Source organism: Topomyia yanbarensis, chromosome 1, assembly GCF_030247195.1.
Source record: "Topomyia yanbarensis strain Yona2022 chromosome 1, ASM3024719v1, whole genome shotgun sequence".
NCBI classification, from domain to species: Eukaryota; Metazoa; Arthropoda; class Insecta; order Diptera; family Culicidae; genus Topomyia; species Topomyia yanbarensis.
Genome location: NC_080670.1, coordinates 18,633,782 through 18,652,028, shown reverse-complemented (window position 1 = coordinate 18,652,028; position 18,247 = coordinate 18,633,782). Strand labels below are relative to the sequence as shown.

At 38.8% G+C, this 18,247-nt stretch overlaps 1 protein-coding gene across 1 annotated transcript; it reads left to right on the top strand.

The window, feature by feature from the left end:
* Nucleotides 1-1,136: 1,136 nt before the first annotated feature.
* Nucleotides 1,137-4,040, top strand: LOC131677044 (serine/threonine-protein kinase greatwall). Its single transcript, XM_058956564.1, has 6 exons — nucleotides 1,137-1,306; nucleotides 1,364-1,474; nucleotides 1,532-2,392; nucleotides 2,454-2,617; nucleotides 2,689-2,790; nucleotides 2,923-4,040. The coding sequence occupies exons 1-6, from the start codon at nucleotides 1,199-1,201 to the stop codon at nucleotides 3,857-3,859; spliced, it is 2,283 nt and encodes a 760-aa protein (XP_058812547.1). The 5' UTR covers nucleotides 1,137-1,198; the 3' UTR covers nucleotides 3,860-4,040.
* The last annotated feature ends 14,207 nt before the right edge of the window (nucleotides 4,041-18,247 follow it).

Below are 18,247 nucleotides of genomic sequence, written 5' to 3'. Positions count from 1 at the left end.
GCGTATCAAGCAGTTCTCGACAAACATATGATTACGGCCTAAAAGCCAACTGTCAAAATCCACTTTGAATGGAAATTCCGGACAAACCGTTACACGCCAATCACAGATGCTGGTATTAAATGAAAGAGAAAAGTTTTCGCTTTCATAAACTGTTTTGAACTATGTTCGACTAGTAATGGTTTGTCTGGAATTTCCATTCAAAGTGGATTTTGAGTTGGCTTTTAGGCCGTAATCATATGTTTGTCGAGAGTTGGTTTTTGTTTAGGGTGACTCTGTTTACGGGCTTTGTAAACAATGATGCTGTCAATTTCGCCCGTACACACTACCTTAGAAAGGCAGAGGCGGCTTATTTACAGTTGAAAGTCGGAACCGCCGTTTTGTTTTTTATTGATTTTCATGAAGTGTGAAACATTTATAAATGAGTTTTTATATTTATTATGAAATATTTTTACTCCTCTTTAAGATATTACTCAAATCTCCGTTTGTGTACATTTGTTATATAAGCCCATTTGTCGGTTCACGATCGATATGACAGCTGGAGGGAAAAACCCCTGAGACTAGTGTGTGAAATGATTTGCGTAGAACTCTATGTGTCCAATTTTACACAGAAGTTGGGTATCTCTCTTCTTATTGCAACCTTTGGCGAAACTCTAAACTAAATTATAAAGTTTCATATACAAAAATCGCGCTTTTCTACCGGTGATTCATTTTGTGTAACTAAAATTTTGAGCAGTTTTAAATATGCGTGTAGAATCGTGTTGAGCCATACATTTGTAGATGTCGCAAGCAGTATACATCGGAAAATTGTCAGTCAAATCCAGCGATGCCACATGTTTTTTTGAAATGTCTGTAGAAGAATAACTAAAATGTCTGTAAAAGTCTGTAGATGGTTGTGTATATCCTAGTTACTTTAAAATTTTCCTTTAAAAATAGATTGAAAGTAGAATTCTATTGTGAAGGAATCACTCGTATTCGAAAACAGTTATTCTAGTGCAATTTTACAAAACACTATTACCCTTTTAAAAGTCTGTAGATCTCTGGCTACGTCTGTAGGAGACATCAAAAGTCTGTAAAATACTGACATGTCTGTAAATCTGGCATCGCTGGTCAAATCGGTCAAATCAAATCAGAGACTTGCGTTGCACCCTGTTTCACATGTTTCACCGATGTTCAGTTTCAGTTATTTCCATCAACGGCTATGGCGGAACCGCACACAACACCGAAGAAGAAATCAAGCCTGGAGAACGATGCAATCTTTAAAACGCTGGAGAAGCTGACAGCTCCCGTTAGCACTAATAGCCCAAAGGTAGATTAATATTAATTTGATATAGATGTTTGATTAATTGAGAATTATTTCCGACAGCTTCCTAGCATTAAAGATTTTTGCATCCTTAAGCCAATCAGCCGCGGTGCTTTCGGGAAGGTTTTCCTAGGATACAAAAAGAATGATGAGCAAAAGCTATTTGCAATTAAGGTTTCCTACTTATGAAGTTTCGTTGCTATGATTGCTATAACGTGTATGTTTTCGTAGGTTATGCGGAAGTCGGAGATGATCAACAAAAACATGATCTCACAGGTCATCACGGAACGCAATGCATTGGCACTTTCGCGTAGTCCATTTTGCGTCACCTTATACTACTCTCTGCAAACGATAACGTCGGTATTCTTGGTAATGGAGTACATGGTCGGTGGGGATTTAAAGTCACTACTCGCCATGTACGGTTTCTTCGAGGAATCCGCAGCCCGTTTCTATACGGCCGAAGTATGCCTAGCACTTCAGTACCTGCACAAACATGGCATCGTACATCGTGACATCAAACCGGACAATATGCTGATTTCGGCCAGCGGACACGTTAAGTTAACGGACTTCGGACTCAGTCGCATTGAAATGAGCCGTGATTTGGAAATTTCGGATCTTATCAACTGCTCGCCAAACCTTAACACCAGAACGCCCGGGCAGTTGCTCTCGCTAACCTCGCATCTGTCCTTCGGATCGCATGAGAAGCGTCAACAGGAGGAGCAGACGGAAAAGGACCGTTTGCAGCGCTCTTCGGAGAATGAGTCGGAGTGTTCTTTTTCCGATTCGCGACAGAATGAAAGTAAAATGTCGGGAGTTAGTCCGTTCTTTTCGGCGGAACAGAACGCAAGTATCATTGAGGGTCTTAAAGAGAATCGGAAGGATGGAACTGGGGATTTGACTTCCTCGTATTACACGTGTAGTTCAAGTATCGATGACAAGATCAGTAGCGGGAGTTATGAATCTATTAACAACGTGCACGGATGTGCTTTCGCTGCAGCGCGAGACCAATTGGATGGTGATAAGGAAAACGCAGGTGGTGCGAATAAACTAACCATGACGGAGAAGAACGGACATGTATTCGAGTTTCTACTGGTAGGTTAAGCAAAGTGATTTAAAGGAAAAAAATGTTTTTAAAAGAATTGCAATTTTACAGATACCTGAAAACAGATTTAAAAATCATATCAGCAACGATTCAGGTGTTTCGAGCCGTAAAAGCGATATTTCAAATATTCCCGCAGAACTTTCTTCGATTGAGAAGACAGAATGCTCAAATAATAGCAACAAAGATGACTACTCGTGTTCCGATTTGTCACGAAGGTACTATAGCTTTTTTACGCAAATTAACTTTCCAGATTTGAAAACCTGATTGTTTTTTTTGTATGTTTCAGTTATAGTATGAGCAACATCAATGAATCGACCAATTCGAGACACGACTATCATTCGCCAATCAAAAACGGTTCACGGTGCTTTAAAAGGCCAGAATATTTCAGGTAGGCTTATTGAGTTTCCTTGCTGTACTCCCAGTTCTGTTAGTATTGTCCGTTAGTATTATTGTGGTTCTGTACTAAGACTCATATCAATTTAGTCAATGATAAAATAAAACTAATTTTTCTCGTTCTCAGAGGAACCAAACGGAAACGACACCTGGTCAGCCGGGTTGATTCACTGACATCCGACCCAGACGGCAGCACGGCAAGTACTGGACTGACGCAGGAAATTGACGTCATGGATATTGGAAGCAGTACTCCGAAGAAAAGGAAAGCAACATCCCCAATAAAGGGTGTGCTGAAGGTTCGCTCCCTGTCGGACGATGAGATGCCGGTCAACAATCATCTGGGAAATGTTATGTTCTCGACACCGGTTTCTTCTCAGAAAACACGCCGCGAGGGAGGTCCATTGGATAAGCTGAAAAGCACTAGATTCGCTTTGCCGTCATCTGTCGAACAGTTACAGGGTCGAAAGGTGCAGGCTTTCATCAAGATAGCAGACGAATCAGTGATGTCGCCAATTTGCACCGGTATTTCCTTGACGGCAAACATGGAAAACACACCTAAACCCGTTAAAACACCTTACCGAACTCCGAAGTCGGTTCGAAGGGTGCCGATTGATTCAGATGAAAGAATTTTGGGAACTCCGGATTATTTAGCTCCGGAATTGCTTCTCCAGCAGGGTCACGGTCCTGCCGTTGACTGGTGGGCATTGGGAGTGTGTTTGTACGAGTTCATGACCGGTGTTCCGCCGTTCAATGATGAAACACCCCAAAAAGTGTTCGAAAATATTCTCAGTCGAAACATCGAGTGGCCCCAGGATGAGGAATCTCTCTCGCAAGAGGCCTCCGAAACGGTACAACAATTACTAGAAATGGATCCACAGAAAAGACCACAGGCTGCACAGATGATGGCGATGCCGTTTTTTGAGGCGATCGATTGGAATAATCTCGAATCAGCCGATCCGCCTTTCATTCCCAATCCGGATGATCCACAGGACACCGGCTACTTTGAAGCTCGAAACATCATGCAGCACCTGAAGATGTCAAATTTCCAGATGGAGTCTTATTAAACGTAAGGATAACCAGTGTGCCACTGTAGAAAGTTTAGGAAGACTCGATCAAAATAATGTTTAGTCTTCATCTCCATTTTATCTATACATATAATGTTTTGTTTCAGGTACAATCCTAAGCTTATTGTTTTTATTTTTAAGGATGATTTTGTGATAAATAAATTCGTATTCGAAAGTTGTACATTCTGCATCAGTTGCTAGCTTAGTACGTGTTGTCATCTGTGCAATGGAAATAACTTTCTCTAGGTAGTCATATCTGACTTTCGGAATTTGCTATTATTCTGCAATTTTCTTTGAATAGAATGCTACTTGATAAATAAATTAAACTTAGAAAACTCCTTGGAATGTTTTTGCGAACATGACATGTAAATCTGTTCTCTTAAGTAGATCGATTAGCATTGACTGTTGGTCATCCTACAGATTTTACGAATCTAGTATAGATGAGTAATTTAGCCAAATGCATCATTGAGCACGCTTGAATCTGAGAACTCCGTAGATCAACGAGGTCAAAAGTATATTTTCCAATAATTTGAAATGCGATGCCAAGAAATAAGATATCTTTTTCTGTCCAGCGACATTACACAAAACTTTTATTTTAGAAACCATGACATGGTCTAAATAATTGCAAATAATTATTTTAGGTTAAATGTAATAAAGATGAAAAGATATATCTGTATGACTTAAAATAGAAAAATGTAAACTATCGACAAATACTAGAAATAAAGATCATTTATCATCATATTTTGACGTAGGACGTGTTTGTGTGTGTGCTTTTCCTTTTGTTGTCGATAGACCTCATTACAGAATGATTTTATTTCCGATCCGCCCGAATTGAACTTCCAAACTCACGGTTTGTTTCCTGCAGTGGCCATTTTTTGATCATAAATCTTTTTTTCTGTGCTTTGAAATATTTGAAGTTGGCCTCACTGCTGCGTGAGAATACAGATCCGCTGACATCTCATCGAGATGAGCATCAATCAATAAGGCCGATAGGGCATGTCAACAGAGAAGGTGAAAAATCAGCCCCCTGTCAAAAATGGCGTCTCCAAAATTATTGTTTTGATTTTCATGGCATTGATGCAAGAGGGTGACATGACGTCATACTATTGTAGTCAACATAAGAGCATTGATTGTAACGAAATTTATTCTAAATACGAACGAGGAGCACTTTTGTTTGCATCAAATCAAAGAAAGTGTGCATTGTTTTCCATTGTTTACTGCAAAAGCTGTTTCTTAATGACATTTCAACCGATTTTGACGTTGGCAAACTGACCCCCATCGATCGGTGGAAAATCGATGTTGCATATTGTCAAACTCTGTATGTAGAGATAGGGACGTCAGTTACCTGCATTGATGCTGACTGTACAGTCCAGGGATGCCAAGTATTTTTCCAAAAAATCTGTAATAATTTTTTAAAAAGTCTGGAATTGTCTGGATGACCTAAATTCTTTAGGAAATGGTGTATTCCTCACCGATGGGCTATATTTGTTACATTTTACTAATGAAACATGTTTGTATATTAGTAAATGTATTGGCTTACTAAAAATTCGGTGATTGCACTGCTAATCTGGAAATGTCAAATGCTTGATTTTCAGCATAGAGCACATTGATTAAATTTGAATCTCAGAGTTTACAAAATCTTGGACTGCTGGAACTTCTAGCTGATATAATTCGGCAAAACATTTGTTGACTTTCAGCGAAAAAAACTGTCGTATGTTGTGTTTCCAGCTTTCTCAAAAAGTGGCTTATGAATCAACGAAGAGTTCTTGAAACTTATTTTGTTATTTTTCAAATTGTCTGGATAAATCTGGACAAATTCCCTGAAATCTGGATCAGACAAACATAAATCTGTATGTCTGGACGAGGCTTGAAAATCTGGAAGAATCCAGATAAATCTGGAAGGTTGGCACCCCTGGTACAGTCAGCATCACTGCTATGAAAATCAAAACAATAATTTTGGATCGAATCACTAAAAGCTGTATTTGCTACTAAGTGCCGATTTTCTGAATGATATGGTATCTACTCATCCCGAAAGATGCAAAACGTCGTGTGGAATGCTTCAATATTGCGCATAGCGCCGAACAAAATTGTTTGTTTGGGGCTTTATAGCTATAACGCCCCATATATGTAGGTCGCTAGCAAAATTCCATATGTTGGTATAGGATTGCCAGGAGGCTGGAAAAAAATGAATGGTGATTAGCTATTGAAATGAAATATCCGAGGGATTGCACTTCCTATGATGATTCTCAGGGATAGACCGTTCCAACATCAAATTATGGTCTTGTCAAATTTTGGTCTTGTCAAACTGCAAAACCCAAGATGATACCAGATAAGGTATAGGCATACATAAAGCGAGAGTTTTGTTTTTACAATTGGCAACATCTACATTGCGTAAATACTGCTTTCTTACCATAAAAAGAGGTTATTAAAATCGAAATTAATTAAAACAATGTTTTGAATATAGAAACTAGTGCTTTCAGCATTTATGAGGTTCTTAAGGCGTTTGCCACCAATAATATTATTGTACACACATGCATACCTTATGCAAATTATCTTGAATCTGTTTTGCGTTTGTCAAATCTGCCACTCTTCTTATTCTTATCCTGACACGCTCTTCTTCCCTTTGGGGCAGACCCTCGGAAATATCAGGCACAGGAACTGTAAACAAAGAAGATAGAAAATTATTCGAAAGTTAAAGGGCCCTATTCTCACAGTCACGTCACCTAGTGACTAGAAGAAAATTTCCTTCTAGTCACTAAGTGACGTGACTGTGAGAATAGGGCCCAAAGTTTGTGATTTAGTTTGGATTAAAAGTGGATTGTGGACGAATTTTACAAGTGACCGAAGTTGCTTGAAAATAGAACGGCATAGGACTTTTTTACAGAAGGAAACTGTTTACGCGGACAAAGAAAGAGGTTCGGAAACGGAGAAACATACATATAGTAACAAAACACAAGTTCGATAGTGACGTTGTACAGATTAAAAGTAAAGGGGCGAATACGGATCAGTCGGTGACAAACAACACAGATTGTATTAAAATTTATATCGTATTGTAGGTTTGGAGAGGTATAATAAGAAGGAAGAACGGCCAAGAGAAAGGAAACAAACAATTGTAAGTTACCAATTAAAAGTTATTACGCATTTATTGAATCAAAATTCTTTTGGATTCCAGTTTTGATCTGCTAAACACAACGTTGATTTTAAAAGGTTTGTTTTCACGGTTATTTCCGAACATGATTAAGAACTTGAAAAGAAATTTAGACACTCTTTCGTATACTCGTAATCGCAAATAGGGATCTTTAATTTGGAAAAATTGTGCCAGTTTTTCATATGTATTGGTAACGGGTGTCCTTACGAGTACACTCATATCATTCTTAAACCTTAATTATTCTTTTATGATTTTTAAATTAAAAAACGCTTTTAATCCACCTAACAGTGTGATGAGACATTTCTTATAACTCTTATCACTCTCTTCGGATATTATATCGTTTGAGAACATTTAGAACTTGATGCTTCGCGATGTTATTGATAACACATACTACATGGGATAGTGGCAGGACTCAGAGAATCGCTCAAATCAGCATAGGACAACATCAGTGCTAGAAATCTCAAACCAAATCAATGGGAAAGCGAAAAAATGGCCCATAAAATAGACATACAAACGAATTATTGCTAATGCTCTGTTAATAAAATATCTAAATTCCTCAATCAATGCATTGTGGTGGGAAAACTGAATTTTCCTAAAGGGGTTATGTATATTGTACTGAGCCAAAAATATCGATTTTTTTTTGAATCGATTTGAAGTTTATACTTTACTCAAACTTCAAACGCGACTGAGAACTAAGAAATCAACGCTTTTTTCTTGAAAAAAGCGATACTAGCAGTGACACCATTCAAAGAAAATCAACAGTGAATATTTCCAGACTTGGTTTTATTTCCTATTTAAGAACTATTGTGTTTTTTACATCCTAGATTGCATGATTCAGTGATCGAAACCCAAAACTTCATGAAGTATTTGAAATTATTAAATTAAAATTTGTGTTTGCTATTGAAATTGACAAAATGATAGTATCGACCCTTTGGCGATTGTTTACTTTTCCGGTCCCACCTATCAGCATTGAAGTATCGCCCTTACGTTAATTAAAATACCAATTTTACAATTGGTGGGGGTTTGGTGAAAATCGATCTTACTGTCCAAACGGCATAATTCCGAAACCGTAATTTTTGAAGTTTTAAAATTATGCAGAATTAATTTTTCAGAAAATAGTAACAGAGTTCGTGTCTTTAGCGAATTTGTTGAGACTTTATTGTAGTCATGAATAATAACCTGAGAAAATTCACCATAAATACTTCTTGGACGATATACCGTCAAAATTATATTATCAAATGATGCGCTGTTTAACGTTTCTAAAACTCATCGAAGATACTAAACCTCCGAAATTGGCGGTTTCAAAATGATGTTATCTTGACCTTAAATTACTGTTTTTGAACATTTGACCTATACATATAATTGGTCATACAACAAAAATCAAATGCTCATCAAAATCGATCAGGACCTGCTAGAGTCGAATGGAAATCGTCATTTTTCATAAATTTCTCTCTACATTCGGAAAGTGTTATCCTGAATATTACGTTTTCGTCTCAACTCGACGCATTCCCAAAATAAAAACCTGTTTTAATCCACCTAGTGGTGCAAATGTGCTTTTCTCATTTGTCCAGACTACGATTTCATGGCTGGTTATGTTCAATACAATGGTGGAAATGAATATTACATGTTCAGTACGATTTGCACATACATACAATGGATCGACAGCCACGATCTTGAGATACTATGTGATACTGAAACATCGCTTGAAACCAGCGGCGGATCATGGAGAAAGATCCGTGAGGTCCGGGTCCTGCCAAAAATTTTCAACTTGTTAAGAAATTTTAAACTAGTTTTAATTTTAAAGTAGCAACCCCTCACTGCATACTCCCTCCGGGCAGGTATGATCGACGATTTTTAGAGTGATTGCATAACCTTTCTATATGAGAAAGGCAAAAATGTACCAAAGTCCAAAAAAATCAATGTTTGTCAAACATTATTTTTTTCGAGTTTACATCAAATCTCAATGTTTCATGCATTTTAAAGTCGTTTGGCATCAAAAATACAAATTTGATTTTGAAAATTTTTCATTTCAGGTTATATGGGAATTTGCTGTGTGATTGCACTCTTCAACTCGTAACTCCGGAACCGGAAGTCCAATCAATAAAACATTCAACTGCAGCCGATGGGAAGGTTGTACCTTTCATTTGAGACTAACTTTGTGCAAATCGGTCCAGCCATCTCTGATTAACAGAGGTCACATTTTTTCCACATACACACACAGACATTTTCCGATCTCGACGAACTGAGTCGATTGGTATATGACACTTGGCCCTCCCGGTCGGGATTAGATTGACGAATTTTAGAGTGAATGAGAAAGTCAAAAACATTTTTAGCAAATGTTGAAAGTTGTGCATTTTTTTGGTGAGCAGTTCTATGTTTCATAGACATTAAATCAATTTCAACTTCGCTTTCTATTAAATAAAGACCCTTATTACAGTGCATCTCTACAAAAGCGAGCTCAATTTGAAAAGGAATCTGAGGATTACGATTGATTATAGAACTCTGGAATTTTCTATTGGAATGTTTTCAGGCAGGAATTTGATAATGATGCTATTAGACAACTATGAAATCAAGACCAAGATCAGTTACATATCAGGACCCCATTCCGACAATTTATCAAAAGTCCTCATGATGTTTACAACAACAGGTTATCAATATACGTATCAGATAATTGTTATTGTAATATTGAATTAAATCAGCAACAATAAATATTCAACATCAATCCAATATTTTTTTTGGGTGTGGTGAGGGGGAGGGGGAGAAGTTGTATGGTGTTAAACCCCAAAACCTTCTCTTGGCTACGCCGTTGCTTGGAGTTATTTACTTCGCTTTTATTTTCCGATATGTTTCAGATCGATCCGATGGTTATAAGTTAGAAAAATTGCAGTCAGAAGGTTCGCACAAATGAACATTTTTGCACTGATAAGCTATCAAGTTCCTTCCAGACAACTTGGAAGTGTTCGGTGATTATTTCTAGCGGTTATAAATAGTAAAATGAAATACAAAATTCGTTTTATCGAAATAATGTTTAGCTTATTTCAATGGATTATTACTATATTGAACAATAAATAGGCGACAAAGAGTAATCAACAAACAACAAGCCATAACTTTTAAAGTATTCAAAATAGATATTTAAAGTCTTTAGTAAAGTTATTCGCAAAAGTAAGAGCTACAAATTTGCTGAAGACATCATTTCGATATAATCACTTCTAAGAAAATTTGTGAAAATATCTCACTCATAGGGGGATTAATCAGCAAAAGCACAATACCAAAAGAAAGGGCATATTACCTCCATTAAATCCTCCGAAGATACTATTGACCTAAAATAAGGTCAATAGTCGGTCAATAGGTCAATAGTTTTTGGTCATATTTCTGGCAATGGGAAATGATAAAAATCTTTCGTCCGCATTTAATGTTAAATATCTCTTTTGATAATAGTCCGATTTCAACAAGCTATAGGTTGTTCGAAAGGTATTCGTTAAAGCTTTCTAAAAACATATAAATTGTTAATCTATATTGTCAATTTCGGCAGATAATTTAAAAAAACTGCAAAAAACGCCATTTTTACGCATTCAAACATTCATATCTTGAAAATTAAACATCAGAATCAAAAACAAATTAATAGCGTTCATACTGTTTTTTAGTTCTTTCATTTAAAATTGGTTTGGATAAGATCGGTTCAGCCATTGCTGAGAAACACGAATGAGAATTTGTCCGTTACATACACACACACACAGACACACACACACACACACACACACACAGACATTGTCCCAAATCGTCGAGCTGAGTCGATTGGTATATAAGACTCGGCCCTCCGGGCCTCGGAAAAAATCTTGAAAGTTTGAGCGAATTCTATACATTTCTTTTATAAGAAAGGTAAAAAAACCAAATTAAATTCAACCAGCAAACTGACAGTTGTCCTACTAAATGACGTATCTGCAAATATTTCGTTCGCCTCATTGTTAACCGGGACAGAACCCCACACAGCATGATCTGGTACTTTGTCAATCCGCTAGCAGCCTGCCATCCCAAGTCTCATCTGCAAACTATGGTAGATCTGATAAGGCAACCTATAACGGCCCCTAGCACTAGCAAACCGTGTGTTCTGCCACACCTATATATACCTCATTGGCTCGTACTGCTACATGCAAACGTCCGTTTGACAGTGCGATTTACTAATTTTTGCGTCAACTCTCTAATAATAATAATCAAATCTAAAAATAGAGTGTCATGTCAGTTTGTCGGTGTGAAAACTATCCAGAATGGATCCAGCAGCACTATTTATAACCACTTTGTAAATATTATGAATGTTCTTCCTTGACAAAACGACCAATTAGAAGCTGGTTCAATCTTCGTGTTGGGACTTGATCAAATTAGCTCGCGTTCTCTTCTCTTAGGGCCGATTTCCTCACCCTTGCTTAACTTTTAAACCAGGTTTACCAGTACGTTTAAACCTGGCTTAAACGCTAAGCGAGGGTGAAGGAATCGGTCCGTAGATATTTCAACAAATACATATTTCCCAACGTCACTCTCTGTAAGGATCTAGGGGTTGGTAACCCTATCTCGAGATCATAACAGTTACTATAGAAATTTTTTTGTTTAAATTTTCTTATAGTCTGGAACACAAAATAATGCAATGACGAGTTAGACAGTATAGACTCTGACTCATACAGTCATACCACACTACCTATTGATCGCATCCATCCACCAAATCTAGCATAAATACTGCTCAAAGGAATCTAAAACTAAGTTTCGTCGATGACATGCCCTCACTTGATTGCTAAGGTGTCATCAACTAATTTGATAATGTCCAATTTAACCGACTATAACTATCGTGCCCAACAATATGTTGTAGCCTAGCGTCGTAAAAATGCAATCCTAAATTATCACCTTTCCACTAAGGTTGACATCCACTTCCCCTTTATTGTATGTTGTCTATAAATATGAGCAAAAACGACGTGCGCTGCCCCTTCTGGGTTAGAGTGTGAAACTGGACCCAAATGGGAAGGGAAAAGTTTTATGTTTTGATATTGAAATTTATGCGCCGACAGGCAACCCTCAGGGAAGCCCACTAGTTTCGGAACAAAATGGGTAAAAGATCGCCCAATGGGTCCGAAAAACGACCAAACCTTATTACCATAACATATACGATTATGGCTGCCGATAGTGGAGAAGAATCGGGCTTGATTTTAATAGTTCATCCATGGAGTGAAGCTCGGGGCCTCCAAAACTATGCAGGAACAAACGAGCTGAAATGGTTCGGAATTAATGGGAATTCAAGGGTAGACTAGACTTGGTCTAGGCACACTCTCGGGAAAGCTGATAATGTCTGCAGCAGTGGAACCGTGCCAGCCGTATCGAGCAGTGGAACACAACGTGGAGACAAAATGGTTAATGATAATTTATGCGATAAAGTACGTCGCTGGTATTCAACCGTACCGAAAAAGTGACGCACTCACCGAAAAACTTAGCATAGGACTTATGACCCGCTGACGTTGTCTCGAAAACAATGCAAATGAGTCAAAAGGAAACAGAAGTGGTAGCAAAGACAGAGTGACAACTTTCAGAATTGTAAACAAAATGATTTTATGATGAGCGAAGGCCACAGTTTAATTGTTAGAATGTATAAGGGTGGGCGAAAAGTTAGCCTTTCGCGAATTTTCGGATCGGAGCAAATTTTTTTTGGCTAGCTAGTCACGAACAATTCCATTTTAATTCGCGAATGTTACCGATAGTTTGCGAAAGATTTTTCCCGTTTCGCAAATTTTAATAAGTTTGGCAAAGTAGACTTTTTCGAGATATTTATTCACGCTATTATTGACTATTCCGGTTGTTACGAATGGAGCGCCCCGTTTTTTACACGCGCAAATTGCCTGCCATATCATTTTTTTCTGCAATTTAGAGATCTGCTAAGTGGGCGAACGGTGAATAGTGGATATAGTTATGTACGGTATGCAAACTAGGCTCGATGGCGGATCCATGACATGGTGTCTCGATCATATATATTTGGAACAACATTAGATGTTTCAAACTGTTCTCAACCCCTATTCGATAGTTCTCACAACGCCTCCCACGTTACGGCTGGGTAAGGACAAACTGTTGTGGGGGGGGGGGGGGGTCAATTGTGACTGCCTGACGTATTCTTGATGGTCACATCATTAGCATTTTGGCTAAAAATCGGCAGACAGTCCCAATTGATTATTAGAATAGAATATTCATAAACAAGAAATTGATTTCCTTATCGTTTTAGATAGCAGGATATTGCAAAATATGCTATCAAGGTAACATGGTATCAGTATCTTTATATCCTTACCCATGGCATCTTTGAAACGACCAACCCCATACTTAATATTCGTCTCGGTGATAAAACCGTCGATCTCAATGTCGTTTGATGGGATATAGACGCGGTATTCACGCGTAGTACGCTGGAAGAGTAAAGCTATTTTTTAAATGGTTTGCAGCCTAGAAAAATACTAAGAGTGTTGGAAATATTAGTTGAGACATATGATTTACGGTTATTTTTTTAGCTTTACTGAGCCGTCTGCATTTTGTATATTTACAACATATATGTATAATTAATAAAATCTGACTGACCGAATCTTGTGTTTCACTACACAAAGTATAGGGGAAGCGGGTAACGACACTATACTGTTTGTACGGTACGTATACTATTTGTATGGTGGTTTGTACAGTCGCCCGGGGAATAGGTGAAATTGTTAGTTTTGCTTGCTGGCAGTCTACAACGGTGCGATTTTTAGCTTCTGGCTAAGACGAAATGGGGCTGATCTGGTTATTTATGTTTACTAGCATGTTTCGCTTCAGGGTTATTCCATAGCAAAAGAGACAATATAAATGGGCCGAGATAACTGAAATTATTATAAACAATACTGCATTAAAAATAACTGGACACTGAAGTTTCGAATGCAGTTTTCCTACCATGTAATGGAACAAGTCTTACAATACAAACAAACTTGCACCGTGTCTTATGAACGATTAGCAGGCCCTCAAACGTACTAAATACATATATCCCTTTGTATCAACAGATTCAACTAAACACCCACAATTTGCATGTTTCAACCCTCTCACAGCATTATGACGAGCAGAAACTCTGACCGGATTGAAAAGCGGCGAATAATCGCCCTGAACAATGCAAAACTACGTTTCAACGGGGATAATACTGTAGCCGTAATACCACTGTACGTACTATCTAGTTCGAATGATGGTGATGATGATGATGATGATGCTTATGAAAAGAGCTAATAATAACCAGCAAACGCGAGATAAATCATGGAATTACCATTTCTTCCACCCGCTGCTGCCAATGAAGGTGCAACGTGAAGAGGTTTACGAGGAAGCCGCCCATTTTAGCGCTAGTAAATCTCCTACAGTTTAATTATGCTCTTCCGTTTGCATCGTACACACTCGCTGGTGCCGAATGTTGGCTTCACTTCGTGATGATGGCTATTCACAAATTAAACATTATTTTATACACCAGAAGGCTGGCGGCTCGGGGTCGTTGGATGTAAACTCAACCCACAGCCGCCACACCGGGCCGTAACGCTGTTACAAATAGATTTTCACTATGGTTCATGGAATCTGAATGGGAAAACCAAGATAGTCTATTAGCGATGTAGATAACAGCATAGTGAATGGGGTAGTAGTGCTGGATGATGATATCACTTGAACTTGTTAGCAAACGATAGAAATTGCGATGCCACAAGAGGTCCAAGCTTCGTATGCCATGTAGAACAGTCGTATCTATGATGGTGTAGGTGGAACATCGGGAAGACTATCTTTGATTGGATATGTTTCTATAGAAAGTGGGTTCTTGAGATAGCTTCGCAGTTTTCCTTTCGTACGTTTTACCCATCGCACTTTGTGTGGGAATAACTTGATGCAATTGGACTGGTGGTTACAAAATTGCGCCTGAACTCGTATTTTTGACATATATAAGTGCCATTCGAATTCGGCATATAATTAGAGTAGCTAAAATTAGATAAGATGAGAAATTGGAATGTCTTTCTTCGTCAATATCATTTAATATCAAACTATCTGTAGAAACTATATTGAATTGAGAATGTGTTGAATACTCCGTCCGGATCAAATAGCAATGTGATTTTACTCGTTTGATACTCGAGCGACGAATGATTAAAAAGGGACACGGGGCACCATTAATTTGTAAACTACTCGTATTTGATCGAGTCACTTAGGTGCGAGTGTGTGCATATTCCAACGTTGCTGAAAATCCACTGCGTCTACCGCCTATTGTACCGTCTGGATAGTACAGTCAACATGTTGCTCGCTTGACAAGTGAGCATCGACTGATATAAACCGAGCACTCGTGACCTGTATCAATAACATCCTCATATGTGATAAAACGCTTAGATGCTAATATAATCTGCCTAAAATAGATTTGCCAATTTCGCATTTCCCCCGTCGTTTTCTAAGGATTTGCTAAAAAATCGGTTTTGTTTTGAATACAAAACACGTGCACACATTTCCGATCGGACATTGCAAAAATATTGCGATTTCGTTCAGTAGAACAAAAGTTATTCGCATTTAAAAGCTGGGAACAGAAATTTTTGAAGCGCGACCCCAGTATTGAAACGTTAGAAGTATTCTACTTCAAAACGGAAAATTTTAAAACTAGAACTTACTCTCCCCAGCAGTAGGTTGAGCGGGTGTTCCCTTCAGTTTAAAATTAAAACCATGTCTTAAGCATTGCTGGATTCAATATTATTTTTGTTCTGTTTATCCATTCTGAGAATCTGTACTACTCCATATATTTGTAACACAGCTCTAAAAGTTTCAAATTAGGAAACAAATAGTGCGGCAATGTACACAAATTTAAATTTTAAAACAAAATTGTTCGAATTTTTAAAACAAATCGCTATAGAAATTGTTTATCTAAATTTATTATTGAAAATTTTAGTGGAAATTGAAATTTTGTATTTCGTGGAAGAACTGAACATTTCCTTTGGCGAGCGTGGGCTTCCTCATCACAGTCCTCAATATGGGTTACATCGATACTGCGATGTGGGGCTTCTGCCTGTGATACGCCGCTGAAAACCAAGCAGAATTAAGAAAAGCTGAACAGGACGTTCTGGTTGGTGGTCATACGAGTTTCGATTGCGTACAGAATAATATCTTCGGAGGCAGTATGCGTTATCACTGAGATAATCCCCATCTTCATCACCCTGGCGGAGGATATCAAGTGCTACAATCAATGAAACGCCAGTGGCAGCAGGAATGGGACAATACGGAGAAAGGAAAGTAGACCTACCGGCTCATTTCAAACCTGTCGACGTGGTTCAATAGAAAGCACGGAGAGATGACCTTCCACCTGAAACAGCTCCTGTCGGGCCACGGCTGCTTCAGGAAGTATCTTCATCGGTTCGAGTACGCAACGTCATCATTGTGCCCCAAGTGTGAGAACGTCGAGGAGACACCGGAGCATGTAGTCTTCTAATGTCCGAGGTTTGAAGCGACATGCAGAGAGCTACTTAAAACGGAAGGACCGAACATCAACCCGGATAATGTAACCAACAGGATAACAAGCGACATAAAGACGTGGAACGCAGTCAACAGAGTTTTGATGTAGATCATGACTGTCTTACAGCGGAAACGGCGTGATGAACATCGATCAACGGTTTAGGGAGAGCAATCACCGCCAAGGAACTCACAGGAATGTCCAAGCTGACCTCGGCATCCAGCTGATTGGCTCCGGGAAAACTTCTCTCGCCGGGGAACCCTCTGTCGGAGTAGGTCAGGTCCATCGTCGGGGACTGGACCGAGTAGTTCGCGAAGAAATCGGGGAGCTGAATAGCTCATCAAGGAAGTAGTGCTAAATGGCACAAGAAGAGAATAAAAGGGCTAAAGTTGCGGTGCTAAATGGCACCGGACACGGAGCCAAAGGGCTCAATAAATTGTGGTACTGAAACCAAAGAAGAAACGGTATCGGGAGAACTTCTTTCGCCGGGGAACTCTCTGTCAGCGTACAGTCAGATTCACCGCCGGGAACTAGACTTCGTAGACCGCGATGAGACACCACCAATCGCGCCAAGGCTCCAGCAAATCGGACGCCCTACTCCACCGGAACCGCCGAACTGACTTTGGCACCTGGCTGGTTGGCTCGCTTTCGAACTTCTCTCTGCGGTGAACTCTTCGTCGGAGTAGGCTAGATCCATCGTCGGGGACTAGACCGAGTGGTTCGCGAACAAGTCGGAAGCTCAACGAGGAAGTGGCATTAAATGACACAAGGGAACCGAAGAGCTAAATAAATTAGACAGTCTGAAAATTTGCCGCCCAGATCGTCCTCGTACGGGAAGAGCACTAATTCTAGCCCCACAGCTAGCTTTCCTACTACCATTCAGAATTTGCCACGTTGTGTGGATGATCGAAAGCTGGAAGTGTATTGAGGATGGGTGTTGTAACCCTACCGAAAGAACTAACTACTAAGTAGTTGGATAGAAGTTGATGCTACATATTGATGGCTTAGTCCGAAATAGGTTGGGCAATTTCAGTTTTTCGAGCCGCTTTTGAAAATTTAGTTAAGTGCAGGAATTCAATGGCACCATTTTGGCAGCTGCCTGGAGTTCGGTCGGTTATTTGTTTACGAACGAATCTCTTCGGACAATCAATGGCAGTCGACAACCACAACACTTTTAGTAATTTGAAATTTAGCTATAATAATTAATGAATATGAATTTTCGTCGAAATCAGCATGTCCCAATTGGGTCAAAAGTTGACAAAATCTGGAGCAGACAAAAACGGGTACTGACAAAATAGATTTTTCACTGTAGTGGTACGAGATCCTACCAACAAGTGATAGAGTATTTTCGAGACGTGCTCCAGAAACTAAGGAAAATACGTTTTTCTATTGTGCACTTTCAAAGTGCGAGTGAGCAAACTGCTACTGAAAACTGCCGGCTGTCAAAACACATGTATTTCAAGTGATAGAAATGGTACTTTCATAGACATATAAGTCGAACTAACCAGGCTATGAGAAGAATTTAATTATAGAAGAATAGTAAGTGTTTTAGTCCAGTTTTTAGTGCCACGAGCAATAGATATTTTTACATTTTTTCGTTTCGCTGTGTGATTTTTCGAAAACTTTGAGGAGGCACCCTTAAATAAACATTTTGCACTTCTATGACAAGACCTAAAACATTTTTCGTCGTAATATTCTAGGGAAATCAATAATAGGCGATAGTTCGGAATGATCAGCGCATTGAAAA

Excerpts from the sequence above, each read along its gene's own strand:
- LOC131677044 (XM_058956564.1), top strand. The coding sequence starts at position 1,199 with ATGGCGGAACCGCACACAACACCGAAGAAGAAATCAAGCCTGGAGAAC. Across the intron at positions 1,475-1,531 it reads AAAAGCTATTTGCAATTAAG|GTTATGCGGAAGTCGGAGAT; the intron begins GTTTCCTACTTA and ends ATGTTTTCGTAG. Across the intron at positions 2,618-2,688 it reads TGTTCCGATTTGTCACGAAG|TTATAGTATGAGCAACATCA; the intron begins GTACTATAGCTT and ends TGTATGTTTCAG.